This window comes from Malaya genurostris, chromosome 1, assembly GCF_030247185.1.
Source record: "Malaya genurostris strain Urasoe2022 chromosome 1, Malgen_1.1, whole genome shotgun sequence".
Taxonomy (NCBI): domain Eukaryota; kingdom Metazoa; phylum Arthropoda; class Insecta; order Diptera; family Culicidae; genus Malaya; species Malaya genurostris.
Window position 1 is genome coordinate 2,401,910 of NC_080570.1, and position 20,529 is coordinate 2,422,438.

General features: G+C 39.2%; 1 protein-coding gene across 5 annotated transcripts in view; it reads right to left on the reverse strand.

Moving 5' to 3' along the window:
- Positions 1-20,529, reverse strand: part of LOC131429539 (segmentation protein cap'n'collar) — a 120,670-nt gene that overhangs the window by 7,786 nt on the left and 92,355 nt on the right. For all 5 annotated transcript variants that reach the window (XM_058593746.1, XM_058593757.1, XM_058593737.1 and 2 more), the window contains 3 exons: positions 8,146-8,304; positions 7,082-7,294; positions 1,918-2,008 (listed from right to left, as the gene is read on the reverse strand). In XM_058593746.1, coding sequence (XP_058449729.1) covers positions 1,918-2,008; positions 7,082-7,294; positions 8,146-8,304 — 463 coding nt within the window. The remainder of the gene's footprint in view (positions 1-1,917; positions 2,009-7,081; positions 7,295-8,145; positions 8,305-20,529) is intronic.

Below are 20,529 nucleotides of genomic sequence, written 5' to 3' on the forward strand. Positions count from 1 at the left end.
CACAAAATCGGGCCTGCACGTTTTACACTCGATCGAATGTCATTGCCTGCTAGGCTTGCAAAATCTGGAAAATAATTCACTCGATTCAGTTGTTATTCTCTTTCGCTTCCACTGCGCTAGCCGATTCACTTTCCGTTCGATTCGTATAGTAAATAGAAGTGACTTGCAATCGTGTAGTGGTAGCTCGACACAGATAAGGCCAAGCCCCAAAAATCACGCGATAGTGATCTTTCTTCTCAGGTTGCTGCCAGGATTGGGGTTTAGATGATGCAGCGGGAACCGAATAATTTACACTGGGGTAGATTCCAGTCATGAGGCAGGTTTCTGAATCATACCAATGTTGTCCATAACACAGCAAAGAAAAACCTTGACCGTTGGCAGGCCACAGCGGAATCACTCGTAAGAAAGCAAGTTCGCTTCCCGACCACCACCAGCACCAGGACAGACCACCATGTCTATAAATTCGTAGAAAAGCACCGTTTTCGTTATCTTATCAACGAGCTATTGTTCACTTTCACACATACAACCTTGGGTGACAGGGTTGCGTTATCAGCTTTTTATTGCCGGCAGTTCCGTTGCTTCGCACAACCGATAGACGATTTGATCACGTACTCTACTGTGACTGCAAGAGCACTAAGAATGATGATGTGCACTTATTCGAGTGATGACATTCCAACTTCACTTCCAACTCTCATTACGATTCTTGCAATGCGAAATAGTTCTTCTTTTGCCTCCGATCGCTTATCACTGTTAACTGCAACGGAACGCGAGTTCCAGTCCGTTTTTTTGTGGGCGCAATTGAAATTTGATTTTGATAGTCTAGCAAATAACTGTAGGTGAATTAAATGTAGGTAGCAAAAACAAAAAAAAAAATATTTCACTCGGAAAGAAAATAAGAACAGCATTCGAAATGATCCGATTGAACTACGATCCACGAGGAAAGAAGTGAATAAATTCGGTCTCCGTGGATTGCACACACCTATCGTGACATGACTCAGCATTTAAAAATAGTAAACACGGTGTGTAACCAAATCTACACCGAAAAAATACTTCTTGATTTCGCGAGTAATGTTTTTTATTCCACCGAGTGAATCGTGCTCTCTCCGATCGAGAACCTACACAACGGCGCGCACTGTACGGACTTTCTATGCGGTACAGCACGACATCGACTAGTGCCGGGGACCGACCGGGGCGAGTCGTGTTCTCCCTTTTTCTCGTTCGGTTGTAGTGACCACCGCTACACTCTCGCAAGAGACCATGCCGCCACCCGGTCGGTGTGTCGGGAACTAGGGAAAAATTTGCTTTTACGGGGAACTGCTGAGTAGGCGAACATTTTATCAGTCTTTTCGTCCAATTTCAATGGGGCTCACCAACCCGTTCGGGACAACCGGATGAAGGTATTTGATTTTTGTTTAATAAAAATCCTGATTCAGAATTGGTTCTTACGAAGTAAAACAAACTAATCTATTACAGCAACGGAGTTCGATTATCGGAACCATGACACAACTTGCACCACTGCCCTATGTTTACATGAAAGAGGAAATTTTACTGGGAAATCAAAATGCTTAACACACCACGTATTTTGTTTTGTTTTGCGCTGACATCGCAGTAGACTTAGATATCGCACACAACAGTCGCGTCACCGGATGGCCGGTTGTCAAAGCAACATTGGTAGTGTTGTTGCACTCGAAGAGTACGGTTCGCTGATACGGAGTTAGTTATCAGCACGACAAACCCGGAATCGCAAATGATTCTCTATACGAGCGCTTGTGCTGAACCACACGGATTGTCAGTTTCGGAAAACCCAATGAATAATTTGTTTATTTCATTTTTTTTTTTTCAGAAAATGTGAGACCAGAAGCACCAAGTTGATGTTCTAACCTCAAATACTGCAATGAGAACATTGACGCAACTCACCTTCGTTCACTGCGATGTCCATCAGTTGAAGATCGTCATCCAGAATCGAGTTGAGGAACCCATCGGTGTGATTCATTTCCGATGATGCGTTCTGGAAGGAAACATAGAAAGGGTTCACGTTAAAATTGTAGTGATACGAACAGCCCACATTTTAATTGGTTTGGCGTTAAAAAGTGTCATAAATTGTCGTGTGGATGTTACCCATTAGTTAGAGTGAGCTCTGCTGTCTCTGTTCGATAGATTAACGTTAAGAGTGAGGTGAAAATAGGTTCATCCGCTTCGAGTTTTCGCGTTGAACTATTTTTTCTGTAGTATTGCTTCTTAGAGCCGTAACAAAGATATTGTATACGATTTTATCACAATTCGTTGATTGGTAGTGTCGTAACTGGTAAAAAATTATGCGATGGTACAATAGCTCTATTTAAAACTCAATAACAATTGGTCTATGTTTTTAGTTTTTCCAATAAAAAAAGCTATATAATCACTGTAACAAAACCGAGTTTAGAAGCACAATGCTCGGAGGATCGAATGTCAAATATGATTCGACTCAGTTCGTCGAAATCACAAAACGTCAGCGTGTATTTCAGATGGTCGGGTATGCAATTTCTTAAACCCGACCCGTGCCCGCAGATACTGATCAAATTTTAAACCAGCTCAAGAAGGGGAGGATCGTTGCAGAAATAGTTAGTTGATAATCAAACAAACTCAGTACGACTCACTACTACTCCAAGATTCCGGAAGTACCGGTAGTCAAACGACACCGAAACGGAACGCATGTAGACTTCTACGAAATGGCTGAACCGAAACTGAATGGCACAAACTTAAAATGAATGGCACAAACTTAAAATCAAGTCTTGTGGTATCATAATAAATTCGAATTTTATTGAATTTTATCCGAATCCGACTTCTTGTCACTGACTCACAAAGAAATGAGTTTTAAAATTTTAAGTACTCGTATAACTGCCAACTTCAAAATTATTTCAAATTTGGTCTCTTTAGTTGATTGTTAAAAACAAATTCATTTCTGCTATATTTACCGTCGACTTTCGGCTCCGGAAGCATCACCAATGGAGATCAAAACACACCAGAAATGAACTTACAACGATATCTCTGATAAGGTTGATCCATTTTTCCACAAGCTTGTGCTTAGGAAGCCAACGGTTACTATTAAATTTTGCTCAAACCCGAAATCCGGTTCCGGAGTTACAGTGTGATGAGTATTAAAAAAATTCGAACAATGGTTTAAGTAGTGATGCAAAAAATATATAAATTTTTCAAACAAATTCTCAACACTGGTGCTCATTTTCCGGTTCCACCTGAAGATGTGACGAAAAAAATCTGAAATGGGGATTAGATCGATTTAATGAGAAAGGCATGATTATACCACCAGATGCATAGAACAAAACAAATTTTTAGGACAACTATTTGATTAGATCTATCCATCAGTTGAAAAATAACTACAACTTTTTCCTAACTTTTTGGCAAATTATGCATTCCGAGCAAAAAAAAATCTCCTATTTTGAGCCCAAGAAGTTATCGATTTTCTTGATTAAGGTAAGAATATTCTGCCTCGGAACAAGTGATTGTCAGATGGTGCCCATTGTGGACAAGAAGGCGGGTAAAGTAGAATTTTCATCTTGCTATAATTATTTCAATTTTTTCCTGTCCGAACAACGTCATGATGATTATGAACTCGTGTCGCATTTTCTTGCTATTTTTTCTTCAAACCCCTTTTTAGTTTAGTTTTACAGCACACAGAAGCAGTTTGTAGTATATGAACCTCAAGTAAATCCATCACATGCAGAGCATCTACGCCAATATCTTGCTTTCTATATCGATTTGGATATTTCATCATCAAACTTCGCTCATTCCAGAAACGAAACTCAAATGATCTCATCGTATGGAGAACATCTAGGTCAACATTTCGATTCTTACATCGATTTGACCTTTTCAGCATCACGATTTCAAAACGGTTTCTAAGTATAGCACTCCTAAAGCACATTCAATGTTTTCGGTTTCAACTAGTACGGCACCTAATTTTCAACCTTTTGAGTTTGAGTCTCATTTTTTAGAACGCAGTTTTTTTGTGCCACGTCGTCTTGCGTCTTGTGACAGGAATCCTCCTTCTTGTCTTACTTGTCTTCAAAAATTGCCGGTTTTCTTAAAAACCTCAGTGTTTCGACCGAATATATGTTAATTAAGGGGTTATAAACCTTTCGGCTCGAGGAAAGGATCGAATTTGTTTTCATTAGATTTAAATTTTATTTAAAAACATATTTTTCAATTTTTCAAAGAGTTAAAAAGCATGGAATAATATGAGTTTTGCTATACTTGCGAAAAAATTTTAGTCAATGTAACTCTGTTTTTGATCAATACACTTTTTTCAGCGATTTTTAAATTTTTTCCCCGCCCGAAAAGTAATTTCCCGGGAAGTCTACAAAATACTTCTTCGTGGCACCGAGCTCCAAAGTATTCCTACAAATTTTCTTCATTGATCAACCATTTTCTGAGGTTTGAGAACAGATAATAGTCCGGCATGGCTTTTTGTTCAAGTGTTGTTTTACAAAGTATTTATTTAGCAACATTTTGTAAAGCAACACTTGACCAAAAAGCCATCTTTCGATAAAATACAACAAAGCGGTCGTACCGCCTTCACATTCATGTTGTTCTGTTGTGTGTAATAGGGGAATCAGGTTACATCAATTACCATTCGACGTCTAAAGTCCACCCTATTTCGCAGTAACATGACCAAACACGCTCCCGCAATGCACTCGCGTTCGTGTATTTAGTCTTCAGTTTGCATGCGGGGCACCTAGCTGCACAGAAAAATATATCAAATAGTGACGTGTGCTCTCGGTATTGTCGTATGTTCGAGTCCCGACTTGAAAGGATTCTTTGTGTCCGTAGGATCATAGCACTGGTCATGCAATTGCCAACTGCGAAGTCTGTTGAATCAGACGATCAAGTATCGCAATGTAGTGCCCGGGATTTGCGGGAGCTTACGGTCGTTTTGCCTATCAAAAATACTGTTTTATGAAATAACGAAAATCGGTTTTGTTTTTCACACTTAACATTATGCCGGACATGTAAACCGAATCGACTGTCAAAGCGAAACAAATGACTGTGTCGAGTTGAAATTTAACACATCTGTCTAAATGTGAATGGACTGCTTGGAACTGTTATCCTTTTTTACGATTACAGCGTAGTTTTGCTTAGTTCAACTCTAAGCGTCTTTTTCACTCCTTGACTGGCAGCCTTGTATTTGATGGACATCAGAAATAATTTTAAAAAAATTGGTAACTGATTTGTAATGTATCTAACATTTTTTTTTTCAAACTACAGGCAGCCGGCTGCCGAAAGAAAGAGCAAAAAAGGCTACCGAGAGAAATAGCAAATTTTGTTGGAATGATTTGCTTGGGATTTTTTTCTCGAACAAACTGGTTCACACATATCTGCCTACATGCGGATGTACTGCAAGGAACCATAATCTTTTTCTACGACTGCAGCGTTTATGTGCGGCCAAGAAGGCGATTTAATATTCACCATTATTGCATGAGCCAATATGAACATGAAAAAAACAAAGTTCAACTATAAACGTCCCTGTCTGTTAATCTAGATTCTTGTGACCGATGGACAACAGAAATTTTAAAAAATGACACTAATTTGTAATGTAGCTAACAAAATGTTTTTTATATCATTATAATTTTCAAGCTATAGGCAGCCGGCTACCGAGAAATAGAATTTTTTTTGAAAAGATTTGTTTAGTATTTTTTTTTCTAAAACGAACCGATTCACACGAGCAACTATGGGTCTTGTTAGGTGGTAATACGACCAAAAATTCTACGATGTCTAAACCAGTGCGAATTCAGACTGAGGTATTCAAAGTACTCGATGCCCACTCAGACAATATAATTCGTATTTTTCCCGCATGTTGTGCGGGATCTGTACGACAGAGATCCCAAATAGGTCAAATAAATGCGTTCAGTACGAAGATATCCTGTCCTACTGCTCCTTCTCAATAATATAACTTTTATTCCATACATAAAACCAGCTTTTGGTGAAAAACCTAGTGGTGTAATGATACCTTTCTCATCTCAAACCAACTATCATATATAATACTGTGATGAACTTCAAAATAGTTTATTTTCGATTCTTGAAAGATTAATCAGAATAGGTTTAGTTGATCGTTTACTGATAATGACTGCCGATTGGAGTAATTTTTTTGCCGTTTTCTGTTTCGTCTCTTTAAATGATGGTATAAATTTTTTACCACACTTTACCCTATATATCCGGAACCAGATTTCGGATCCAGATGAAATTCAGAAGTTTTGTACGGGACCATAAGATCATTCAGTTTAAGTTTAATAAAAAAAATCGTGCATAAATTCAGTGGATCATTAGAAATGATAACATTACTGACGAATCGTTATACACTGGGATCTCTTTTTACGCGGATTTCCAAAGTTACGCGGATTTCCAAAGTTACGCGGTTTTTTTTCGGCATCAAAAAAAAATTTCGATTTTGGAAGTCTCAAAATTTTTCTATGTGCCAAAGTCGATTTTCACAAAAAAAAATTTTTTGAGTTTACACCAAATCTGGACGTTTCATGTATTTCTAAGATATTTGGCATCAAACAATTTTTTTTTAGTTTGGAGGTTATTTTTACGCGAATTTCCGAAGTTACGCGATTTTTTGCGCGGTAAAAAGTAATGAGAGACACGTACAGGTTGAGATCACCGCCACCCAACATCAAAATATTGAATATATCATTAGTTTAAAATGTTACCAATACATAACTAATATTTCAATATATTAAATTAATAAAATTTACACAATAAATAAGACTGATATGCGGGTACTTTGCATATGGAACAGACAAGAGTAAATATTTTCTCGCATTTTACTGATCAAACCCGCAATTTTCATTGCAATTTTCGAAAGTATATTAAGGATAGGCTTAAATTCATGAATTTTATTCATAATTTGTTCGAGGTATGCATGATTTCCTGATGAGAATTAGAATAGCATATTTTTGAGATGTTCCATTATAGAAGTTAGTGTTAGTTCTTTGATTTACAGAATTTCTTTCCAACCTTATGACGAGAAAAGTAATCAAATAGAAGTTCACAAATTTGTGACAGTCAAAAAAAAAATAAAACTTACCGAGTAGTACATCATTTCGTGATCCATCTTGTACCCGGTAGCTCCCGCGTCCGTTTCCGAAGTGGAGTTCGTTAGGTGCATGCTGGTGGCAACGGCCGAGCCCAGGTTTGGACCGTAGTGGGGCTGCGTAGGTCCGATATCCGCCAACGATGCATTCTGTAGAACGGCCGCATGTGTATGGTACTGGCCATGCTGCGGGATGGCACCGGTGGACTGTTAGGAAAAGCAAACATTTTTTTTACAATTATTACATTTAGCAGGACATTTGCAAATCATGACTAAATTCAGGAAGGCGAAACAAAGCCACCGAGAATTGCAGGTTGAATTTTTTGACCCAAAAAGGTCAACCACAACAACAAAGACCGACAGGAACCGTTGCCGTGTAGTGATTGGCAATCAATTTGTGTGTGCGTTTTTTTTTATCTCAAGTTAACCCGTGAGTAGTTTGTAATTCAAGCAAAGCAGCTTCTGTGTAATTTTCGATGGAATATTTTCGCATATTGAATCAATTAACTTCGATGATGGAGGGAGTTCACGCGAATGGGAGGCTAATTGAACTCCTTCTTTTATGGCACTGCTCGGCTCATTAACTCCCAGAAGAACACCATCGCAACAACAAATAACACGCTGCTTGTATTCCTCCCTCGAAATCCAACTCGTGCGAAAACAAGTGCATAACGATTGTTATTGCTCTGGTCCCGGAACTGAAAATTTGGAGGCAAATTGAAGACGTATGGCTTATTATTTGGGTTCTCGCAAAAAAAAAACATGTGCCTCGCTAATAATGCTTTCAGGCTACCCCGAGCGTACGCCGTCGTGTGTTCCTGTTCGTCTAGACGGATGTCCTTGATAAGGATTCTACGTCGCAAGCGTAAATTTCCGGCTCCGATAGATAGATCTTACAGCCATAAGTGACTTGAGTTTTTTCTTTGCTTTAAAAACCGAGCAATGACAGATGTGAAATGCAACCCCCCTCAGGTGGCTGTTTCTGCCCTAGCCTAGCCTAACCAAGCCCAGTAGTAAGATCGAATAACTTAATGACTTAAAAGGCCGATATCACTTACCTGGTAGGAGTAGTGAGGCGGATAGTGCGGATGTGGATGCGCCGGGGGCATCTCGCCGACTCCCATGCCGACACCCATGCCCGGTGGAAAGCTGAGCAAGTTGGCCAGATCCTGCCAGCGCTGTTCCACCGAAACTGCGCGGCTCAACGGAACACGGGACTGTAACAACATCAACAGTGGAAAATTATAATTAAATTTTGGTTTGAAAGCTTTTTACTGGTGGGAGTTCGTATGTGAACCGATGCTAAGCGATATCAAATAAGCGTCTATGTGACGACGCTGTGATAATGATTATTCCCCGTTTTTTTTCTACTTCTAAGATACTATTTTTAAAGGTTCGAGTGGCAAAAATTATAGGCCACCCGGAGAGTGAGTTGAAACGGATGATACAGTAGCAATTAGTTGCCGGGATTTTTATAACTCACCATTAATTCTAGATTTGATAACATGGAATCACACAAAATACACATACTTTTGGCGAATATGCGTTACTTCGATCTTCAATAGTTGGTGTGTATTGGAAAGAGGTTGATTAGTGGGAGGGTCGGGCATTGGTGGGTCTCAAGTTCGCATCGAGTGGGCGGCAGTTGAATATATAGAGAGAGAGAAACAGCGATAGCAAACAAACGGCAACCGCTTTTAGTGGCCCAAGGGAAAAGGCAAATACAAAAGGGGGAAATAATTCTATATCATTTGCTTCAATTTTCAAACGGTGAAGGTCATGTCGCACTACGACAATTTAAACGCACGTACGTTTGTGTTTCAAATGATTCTCTCTAAAGGTAGTTAACTGCGTTGTCGCCACGGTCACCAGAGCGCAGAGATGTAATAACTATAGAGTTGTTGCGGTAGTTGTCGTTATGCTCCTCCAGGCCCTATGGCCCAAGTGGTCAACTCTCAACCCGATGCCCAGTAGCAGTTTTAGAGTTCGAGGTCTCCAAGACCTGCAATTTTGTACATTCCATTGTGTTCGAACCTGTGTCGTCGCCAGCCGGGGTTCAGGTTGAGTCTTGAACGGTTACGGTTGTTATGTACTGGGTCAAGGTTCATTTCCCGGCTGCCAAAATCGTGATCGATCGAGACGAAATCCAGCATATTTGTATAGTGGCCCCTTCTGTCATATGAATCATGCATATTAGCATTCACCATCGGAAGACAAACATTGCGTGCCAACGAGAACCTCGAAGCAATGTTTCCTCTATTAGTTCCACAAAAACAGCACCTGTCCCGATTCATCCGCCAGTTTCATCAGTATGTGTGTGTGTTCGGTTTGGCTATGCGGTTGCGTTAATAGGCTGTAATTTCGCAGCATTTGCTGTCAATTAAACTACTGCTCTGATGGCAGTAGGCCGGGGCCTGTAATTACACATCCGCGTAAGTGCGGCCGTTCGTTTACTTGTAGCAACGTGCGTGGCATATTCGAATGGGAACTCATTTTGTGTTGGGCCCTGCAGTTCCTCGAGATGGAAACATTCAATAATGCCCTATCTAATCCGAAACACTAGCGATATGATAACTGTTAGGTGTTAATTTGATGATTAGATGGTACGAAAATGGTTCTTTATGGCACTGTTTTCATTCTAATGGATATCGATTTCTTTGCAAACTGTGATTGTTCTAATAGTAAAAAAACAATTGAACAAGTTTTATTCATCTGAACTCTTCCAGGAATGTTCGGTACTCTATTTCCAGATTCGGTATTTCACACGTAAAACTTGTTAGCTGCCATAGCCGATTAGTTCGCTAGCAACGCGACGCGAAAAAACTTGATTTATTTAGAATCAAACAAACTTCACCCGTTACTACGGTAACGCAAAACAAACGTGGTATGGCATTAGTTTTTCACAGCTGCACACTCATTAAGAACGTAACTCAAAATTGAGGACACGCCACTCAATTTCATGAAAATTGAACGAAGTCTGAACTTGAGTTACCACCCATCTACTCATTGTTGATTTTAGGGACGAAGCTGTCAAAATTTGAGTTTCTTGCACTCGTGAAGAGAAATGCTTTTTCGCTTATATTTAAAGCGAGAGGAGTCGAAATTAAACGATTCGATAAGAATGTTCCTAAAATGGAAACGCACTAAACTGTACAACGCAGTTCAAATAGGGGATACCGGAACTAAACCGGACAGCTTAAATATAAACCAATTATTTTGATCCAAGGACTAACTTTGTAAACGCGCTTTCACGTGGCAGAAAAACGTCAGTGTGCATTGTAATGGCGGTCTGGTTAGTGCTTTCAAATGTTCATTTCGTGCTGAATCCAGTGATTCGATTACGTGGAAAATAAAAATAATTAAACCGGACAAATATGTGGGGCACAGTTTTCGATTTAGAATTCATACTTGGAACTTTATATTCCGGTTTAACCTGGCGGTTCCTAGTACAAAAAAATGCTTCACTAAAAGCTGGTTGTTACTTTTCTTCTGACTAATCGATATGTCATGAAATTTCACAATGAAATTTCGCACATAGTCTGCTGAAAGGTATAGATAATGTGGGTAAAAACTTAGGTCTAATGGTTTTTTGTTCAATTTCCAAGCAGTGTTCGGTTCAGCCCCGGTCTCCCCTACTATTTTCACTCAAATGTACGAAAACTCAACGCTTACTTTGATGTATGAAAAAATGCTAGAGAACACATGGCTAGATTAAGTTTTACTCAAATTTTATCATTTTGTTTCAGTTTATGAGTGAGTTCAGAAGTCGTAACTCAAACCATGATTTAAGCTCAAAGAGCGTGATGTGGAATTTTGACAGCAGATTGTTAAGGAAGATCGTCGCTTTAAGTGGTTAAAGTTTTGATACGATTCATTGGGATTTAAGAATGTTGTGACTTTGGACAACTTTACGGAGAGGATAAAAAGAAGATGTACCAAACAGACAAGTTTAATAAATTTACTAGTGAATTCCTGATTTGGCAAGCAATTTGCAGCTGCGGACTTCTTTAGTTTTTTTTTAATATTTGAATTCGAAGTTCAACAAGGAAAAACTTATTCTACTGTTCATTAAATCGTACAAATTTTCGGCTCGATTAGGCTATCTACTGCTACAGTAGAGAAACACTTCATCAGAATGAAAAACTGAAATTGACCCAGGGTAGTTTCATTAGACAAACACTTTTCGCAAAACTGTGTTAGGTGAGAGATTAGTTAGGTTAGAAACTAGGTTAAGTTTGGTATGAAGCAAGAACGACATAAGTTTTTTTGCGAGTTATTCCACAAGCGATTAGATTTCTGTACTGAGTTTTTGCGGTTCTGATTTCGATTTAAATTCCAAGATTTTTCAGCTATTTTTAGTAAATATAAAACATTTTTCTAATAATATTTTGAATTCACTCAACCTTACTGTTTTTTTTTGTACAATGTAGTTTGATCTCAGATTTTCCAAAAAACATATGCAAGTATTGTTTTTCAAGCGACATGAATTTTTTGGATAATTCCAACGCGAATGCTTTCAAAAATACTATAATTTCAATCGATTCACCGAAATGTAGTCTAATAATATAACACAATAACACACTCAATAAGTCATGTGACTGACACACAGATGGCGCTATCAAATCCATATGACGTTTATGAAGTACTAACTTTCAGTAGACTATGTGCGAAATTTCATGACATATCGATTAGTCAGAAGAAAAGTAACAATCATTTAAGGAATACTATTTTTTTGATTTTCATCATTGCTTTTTTTTTGATTTTATCATTGCTTCTTAATGAGAAAAAAAACCCTGTAAAAGTTTAGTAATGGCTTCAGAAGTGTTACCCGGACTCTGCTCTGTCGAAAAGAACCATTTGTTATTGGTTAGCTAAATTTAAACGTGGTCGTCCAATAAGAGGTGGTTATTTCAGGAAATATTTAAAAAAGTTCAAAAATTGGTTATATTTAATCGTAAATTGAAATTACGTTATAAATAACATATTTTGCTTCGATGTGCGACAATGGATGAAACATGGATCCATCATTTCACTTCGGAATCGGAACGATCATCATCTGAGTGGACTGCAGCCGGAGAACCAAAGGTTCCCGAAGCGACCAAAGGCAGGCCGGTGGTCATCAAAAAATAATTATTTTACAGAACTACGCTGACAGATAAATTAAGTGAAGATAACGTTTTGCAAACAAGAACAATCACAATAAATGTGTAGTTGAACACAATTATGTTGAATATGAGAAACAACTACCTCCTGTAAATGATAACTACCTCCGAATTAGAGCAACAGTGCTGAAAAAAAAAACGACGGAGATGTGGACAGTGAACTAATTGACCCTCAACCATGGTTCGGAGACGCTACGGCAGAGCTCGAAGAAGAACTACAATGAGATGCACGTTTTTCCAATTCACTGCTAGATTTATTTCAATTTCTCACACAAGTAAATTAAAACAAATTATAGTATAAATTTTTCGTTGAATAAATTGGTCACGTCCGACAGCTCGGCTTTGGATTTTTTTCCCAGTAGAAATCTTAGCAAGTTTTAAATCAAATAATGTACTGAAATATGAAGAATAGTGTAACTAACATCCTATCATCGCTTCTGGAAATTTTTGGTTCAGGTTGAATTGATGAAACGACCTGTTGTAAGATATCCATTTGATTCGAAAGTGGTAAGTTCGACCTTGAAGACAAGGAGTGTTTCGAGAGACAGAAAATGATTAAGAATGAGAAATCGAAGACCTTGTTGCATGAAGATCCGTCATACGGCATCATTGGGTGTAACACACAGTACCATTTTCTTGCGCCGGTACGCATAGGGAATTATCCAAATGGTTGGAAATTAGGTTCCGTATAAGTCGATATCCAGTGATCAGTAATTAACTTCTACTGAACTAGAAATAGCTTCCATAGTATTGTAGTCAAAGAACATTGCGTCGTGGCTTATTTTAGAATTTTGTTTTGCCTCATCAATTAGTAACTCTGAATGCGAGACTTGGATCCGGATAGAATCAAAGAGTAGTTGAGGTAGCTTTAAGATTCCTATGTAAGTTCCGTTTCCGAGTCTTTTAAATTTTTACCTCGGGGTGCGCAGAATCTGGTATTTTTACGATATTTTACGCGGATTTCTGAAGTTACGCGGTTTTCTTGTTGTTTTTTTTTCTAAGAAATTAACGAAGATCTGGTGTTATCTCGAATTTTTTTAAGAGTTGACTGACACTCTGTTTTTATTAAAAAAAAATTACGAGATTATACCAGATCTCGACGTTTCATGCATTTCTAAGATATTTGGCATAAAATATCCCAAAGTCGATTTTTTTTCTAAGAAATGTGTTTTCTTTTAGTTTAGCGATTATTTGACGCGAATTTTCGAAATTACGCGGTTTTTTTTCGCAGATTTCCGAAGTTACGAGTTTTTTTTTTCACTGTTTTTGTACCCCCGCGTAAAAAAGACTTCTGTTTAGTTCAATTCAAACGGTTTTAAGCACTGATGAGCCGAAGGCGAACCGTGCAGAAATTTGAAATAAAATATGTAATTTTTGTACAAATCAAAAAAACACATAAATGATCTTAAATTGTTAAGATGCAAATCTTGTAGCGCGGAAATCGAGTTGACAGAATCCAAAGTGCGTTGTATACAACAAAGCTGCATTTCGTAATTTTCCATCGCGACAACTCTCAGCCATATGAAGCGGCCGGGGATAAAATCAAATCTGGATAATAGTAGATGCAAACATCGACCTCACTCGTTATGTTGACCAAACCACGGAACTAGCCGTGTGCAAATCGCTCTTAACGGAATACGATTTTGTTTAGGTAAAATAATTGAAAATTGACTAAAAAGATGAGAAATTTGTTAATTTATTGGAAACTTATTTCTAGATTTGTTTTTTGTGTGTTGGTAGAATTGTGTTCAAAAAGATTCGGAACGACCTTCAATAGTCAAAAACTAACCCTACAATTTTCTACTGCACGGTCGTTTTTCTTAGAAACTTTAAAAGTTTTTTCACTCATCCGAGTTAAAAAACTTCGGAAGCGGAACAAGGATCCGGGTCCCGTTTTCAAATCGTTCGGCTTTGTAACGTCCTGAATCAAGAATCAATTTAATTTTTTATCGACTTCAAATCATTCAAACTCGAATCTCGCCACTCGGAAAACGGAACACACATCGGGATAAAACTCAAGCTGGAAACTATGGATGATGAGGAATTTAAATCTTGAGAATCGTGGTAGGCTGTGCTTTTGAGTAAACATAGCCGTTCAATATGAGAAAAACAAAGGCTTACTTTGATCCACCTATCGGTTCCCAAATCTATGACTGACAGCACCAAGACTGCTCTGGCCAGGGTGGATCTGAATGATATTTATTAGCAGTCAACTTGATCAAATGAAATATTTTTCGATTTTAAAGCAAGTATTCATACTGTGAGTAAAATACTCAAAAAAAAATAAATTTTTAGATTGCGCACCAAAAATGCCGCATACGTCATGAAACCATACAAACACTCATCCCTGAAACTATTTCTACTCCCTCTACGTAACGCACGAAGCCATCAGTACACCAATTAATTTTGAAATTACACACAAATTAAATAATTACTCCACGGCGATGCTTTTTTTGTTGCTGTTTGCTGACCCTGCTGACGAAATCTGTTCTGGATATTCCAAGTCGTACTCAAAATCCAAGAGCTCGCGTTCTGAAGCTTCACCATACCACATCATCACAACACTCAGTCAAGTGTAAGTCCAGCCAAATCGACCACGAGCTGAGATGCGAGTACAAACCGAGAAAAAAAACGCCAGTGCAGAGTCCATTAGCAAAAACCACAATAATTCCTTTTAACCGTACAGCTTACGGAAGAAGCAAACAGAATAAAAAAAAACACCTCAAATCTTGACTCAAACGACAACCTATGAGTAGCTCCAACAAAGAAAGAAACGTTTTGATTGATTACAACAATCGAGTGTGTTAGTTATTATTATTGAGTGAGTTTTTATCGCCGCCAATTCGTCTCATAATTACGCATTCGAACAACACGACTGCCGCTGAGAACACCCTCGACAAATGACAGTCGATCGTTAAAGCATTACTGTGATTGTTTCTTCACTGTTTCTTCAGTGGGCTCCTAGAAAGCTTCCAAAAAAGTTCGTTTGAGGACCGCGGATGGAGCAAAAACAATACAGGATGAGACTAAATTTGAGTCGACACCAACAATAAAACCGATAAAAAGACCCGAAACCGTTGTCGTCGTCGTCATCAAGGAAACCCTGGAATATTCACTTGTTAGTACATCTTCTATGCCGTACACAAGTTTTTTTTTTCCTACTACAGTAGACTGTGTCCAAACAAAGGTCACCGTCGTAAACGTACTTACGTTCGTACGCAATTAAACCGTGTTATGATGAATGCGGATACACGGATGAAGCCCATGCAAAGAGGGACGGTGAACGAATTTTTCATCTTCAATTTGATTCACTACCGAATGCTGATGTGCTGCCCCTGGTGGAAGTGTCCACTGCGATACTTACATCGAAGGAGGCACCGAACAGCTCCAGGTTAGCATGTTCTAACGCTATGCGGATTCCGAAATCCGTCGCCACTTTGTTTTGTTTTTTTTTTATGTTTTTATTGAACCACAACAGCACTAGTGTTCCGGTTTTCTGTTGTTATGATTTCGTTTTTTTTTTGTTTGCAACTATCACGAATTAAAATTTGAGGCGTAATTTTACATCGAATGTTGTGTCACGATCACACTTCTTCGATCGAAAAAAAAACCAGTTGAGATCCGTAGCACGCGACAATGACCGCAACTAATGTACGAACGCACGCACGCACGCACTGACGCAGTAGGCGACAAGATGAGGAAAACGGCGTGTTACCATAGCACAAGTCAAACTTAAACTAAAAGCTTCTATTCAGCAGCAACCTCGGTCAAGGTATCAATCTGCTGCTGCCGTTGCCGTTGCTGCTGCTTCTATGCTATTCAATCAGATGGAGGAAGAGGACGAGCCGAGATGGACGGACGGACGAGACGGTTGAGAACTCATAACAGCCACAAAAGACGAGTCGACTGTGGAAGTTTCGTACTGCACGGAAAGGGGCACGGATCTCGTGGTTTCGTTTGCTGGATGTAGGAGCTTTAGAGATGTACATTTCGATATTTTTTGTTTTGCCACTCGACAATATTCCCAATAACACTAATTGATTTCTACGTACCTTTGGATTAATAATTTTGAACACGAAAATCTAGCAAAGCAAGCTTAGGAACCCAATCATTTCGAACAACCCCAGCGTAAAATGGTTCTTAACATTTTTTTTCGGGGGGATGCTACTCAGCGATTGCTTCGACAGAGACCGACACTTTTTTTCACGTCCGTACCCTTCCATTCTCAGTTGCCAAGCAACGCATTCACGAGCGTTGATTGTTTCGTTTTTTTTTCGCTTCATACCCACCAGCATCGAAGTATTCTGCCCCAGCGATCGAAGCAGCCTAAAGTTCTTGCTCCCGCATCCTGATTGAAGCCAAGTAAACGACTTCAACGCTTGCTCAAGTGGTGAACTCACGACCGAACGAACCGAGGCAGCCACCTTCTCATACCTCACAGCCTACTTTGCTTATAAAAGCTTCACGCAAATAGTTTCGGCATCAGGAAAATGATTGGATGAAAAAAAAAACCGAACGACCCCTTCTCATTGCGAGCCGGCGACTTGACGCGACGTGATGCGGACCGGTGACTGACCCTATTGTTGTCCGTGTGGAAATTTATCCACACTTGACTTCTTCCTCAAATGTTCGCGTGGCGATCTTCGTCAACTTCGATCAATCGCATGCAAATCGGCCACAGTCAGGGACACCGGAATCTAGATTTTTTTTTGCATCTACCTTGACCATACGGAATTGAGGGTGATGGAGGGTTCCTAATTAGTGTGTAGCAATTAGCGATTAGGCTTTGCTACTGGTCGATTCGCAGGTATTTCGGTTTTAATGGGCTGTTTTGAAATTAGCAACCATATGATTGATAACTGCGCTAGCGTAGCACTGGAAGCTTAAAATTGATCAATCTCAACACTCTTTTTTCATCGAACATTGAAAATACATACAATTACTGCATTTTAAATGTGCGTATGTAGTATAATGGCAACTGTTTGAACTTGACCTTTGCTCTTCAGTTGTAAAAATGGTTTCGAAGCGTCAAAATTTTGCTCTCGCATTCCGAAAATTCGGACTACTCACATCCCAGGTTGGCAGAAACGTTGATTGTGGCCAAATCAACTGTTACCAATGTAATAACGGGATTCGGAAAAAATTTGTCGACAGTCAGAAAGCCATTTCATTGAAAGTTATCTCGCCAAGTGAGTCAATTTGCCAGAAATCAGTTCACTGGATGGGTCAATCTACCGAAGGTTAGTATGCTCATTTCACCGAATGAGCTAATCCACAAAAAAAAAACGTCTCACTGAGTGAGTCAATTATTTGGAAAATTTGTTCACCGAATGGATCAATCCACTAAGACAAAGTTTCTGAAGGACAGGTAGACTGAATCGCGTGAAAAACCGGAGGCCATACAAAACGGAAGCCTTTTCACCAATTGGGACAATTAGAAGAATATCATTTCGCCTAGTGGGTCAATTTGCTGTAAAAGCTGAAGGCCGTTTATTGGAAATTGCAAACTGACAACCACCGAGACTCCTCACCAACAGTGAATCAATATTGGTAAAACTGCTGAAGGACATTTCGTCGAAGACCATTTGGCCGAATGGATCGTTTCACAACAAACCAAATGGGTCATTAGGACGAGTATCAAATAAATCTAGACTTACTCTGAGGTTTCGAGATATTGGAGATGTAGATATTCAAACCAGTGTTGTTGTTCGGAAGACGGGTAAATTGATACCTTTCACGCAGCCCAATTTTGCATCTGGGTTCGATTTCCAACTCCGCACATAGGGACAAAAATTGAGGCGATTGAACTTAACTGGATTTTTTAATAGTTATCTAGCTTTAAGTATACCGGCCAAAACGAACAAACCTAGACATATGTGACAGTAGTCGGCGCAAATGACGGGTCTTCTAGGCTCCCAGAGTATTCGGTAAAACCTCATCTTAATCCATCTAGTGATGTGATAATGCCTTTCTCTGGCTATTCAAACAGTTTTATTAAAACATATTTTTTTCGCTGGGATAATTTCTGACACAAATTTGGGCTCACTTTTGACACAAACTGATTTAGATTATATCGGTTGCTTCAGAAAAGTGTGACTCAACGCTAACGTCGCATATTCGGCCACATTTTCAAAACCAAAAGTATCAGAAATAATTCAACTCGATCATTGGTTACTTTCTGGAAAAAAGGGCGAATAGAAAAAAAACACGTTTTGTTGGTTGCGTCATTGATGTCAATATATCTTCGGAACCAAAAGTAACAGCCACTTGATCTTCGAACCTGATACACAATTCAATACTAGCTTTCAAACGAGCCTAAGTTTGTTAAAATCGGTTCTGCCATCTCCGAGAAAATTGTGCGAAGAAAAAAAAGGGGTTTTGTCGGTTACGTCACTGATGCCAATACATTTCCAAAGTGACCAAAAATGACAGCCACTTGATATTCGAACCTGATTTACAATTCAAAACTAGCTTTCAAACGAGCCTAAGTTTGTTCAAATCGGTTCAGTCATCTCCGAGGAAATTGCGCGGTGGGAAAAAAATTATTTTGTCGGTTACGTCACTTATATCAGTATATCTCCGTAACCGAAAACGACTGCCACTTGATCTTCACACTTTGCTCACAACCCAATACTAGCTTTTAAACGAACGAGTTTGAAAGAATTCAAAAAAATTGTGCGGAGAAAAAAATCTTTAAAAAAGCACAACTAGATTTTTCCCGTTCTCATCGAGCTGAGTCGAATGGTATGTAATACTGGGTATCTGGAGCTCCGATCAAAAGTCAGTGTCTTCAGCAATTCTATTACCTTCCTATAGAGAAAAGCAATAATGCACTAGACGGACAGCTCTATTCTGAGAATGCACCCTTTCGACGGATTGACGTTCGATCAAATGACCCCCAACCGCTAGATAGTGACTATAGAACTCAACTCAATATTGAAAAAAAGAAAACAAGGCTAATCGGTGAATCTGGGTAGTTTGGCAATTTTATGAGCTATATTAAAATACATAACAAAGAGGTCATTCTACCGAAAGTCATTTTACCGAAAGCCGTTTCGCCGAAAGGGCGAATGATTTCAAACAAATAAAAATGAAAAATATCTATGCAATTGATATTACGTTTTATCGACCCATTGAAAATCTTGCCGGAACGGAATTAAGAATAAAACTGTTCCGCCATGATTTTTTTTCATTGATTTAACTTCTCATATTGATTTTCAATTCCCAGAATGGAATTTTGCTTTTCAGGCAAAATTTTGCCAATTTTTTCCGGTATCCGCTCAGTAAGCGAGCATAAAAAAAGAGAATTATATTTGCATCCATTTGATGCTAACATAGCAATTAGGCGGGGCCGGTCGATGATAATTTTTGAACCCGATAAGCAAAATTTTCGCTTGTCATTCGAATGGAGACTGAATACATAAATGGTTTCAAGTTATCAAAAACAACTGAAATAACTCCATAAAAGAGAGCCGCTGATTCTAAGTTCTGTGGAGCTTGATGGCTAATGGCAAATCATTAGAGCAACTTTTTCTGTCGACGAGAAAATTCACACGACATACGAATTTTCTTATTACCAAAGTTTTGTCTCCAGCCATGAGTGAAACCTATGGTCAAACAGAGCAAACAGAGCTGAAACAGTGCGGGGGGCTGGTCCGAGCCGTCAACAACACAATTGAAGCTCACAAACAACAGAACAGTTGCAAGCTGCGGCCTGTCATGCAGAGCCGTTACACTTGAGTTGAGTTCCCCCTCGACCGATCCGGGACGACGTCCCCAGTCCTAGCGCAGTGACAATATTTACTCAACACATATTTCGTAATTTGTACACAAATGTTTACCCTGCCGGGTCAAGTTTCCCACACTCCGAACCGAAGCAACGCACATCCTTGTTGCTTGTTCGGTAGGCATTCCGAAATGCACTACTTGGACCAAAGGAGCAAACATTGGCCAGCCCTACCAACCGGCCTCGATCTTTTATTCAAGGATGCCCTCACTTCACTACTCAATCAACTGAACGCACGGAATTCGTGGAAACAGGTTCTGGAAAAAAGATTAATTTTTATAAACGTGAACTCGAAAACGTTTTAAAATAACAGAGCGCAAAAGTGAGCAAGTCGAAGAGGCCTTACAAGTGTTTTCTTTAAAAACACTTGTCGATTTAAAAACACAAAATTTCCTGCATTTTCTCGTCCTCCACCGTCCGTCCCGGTCCAACGATCCAGTGCTCGCTGTCGGACTGGAGTGCTCTCCGGTTGAGATCTCTCAGTCTGTTCGTCT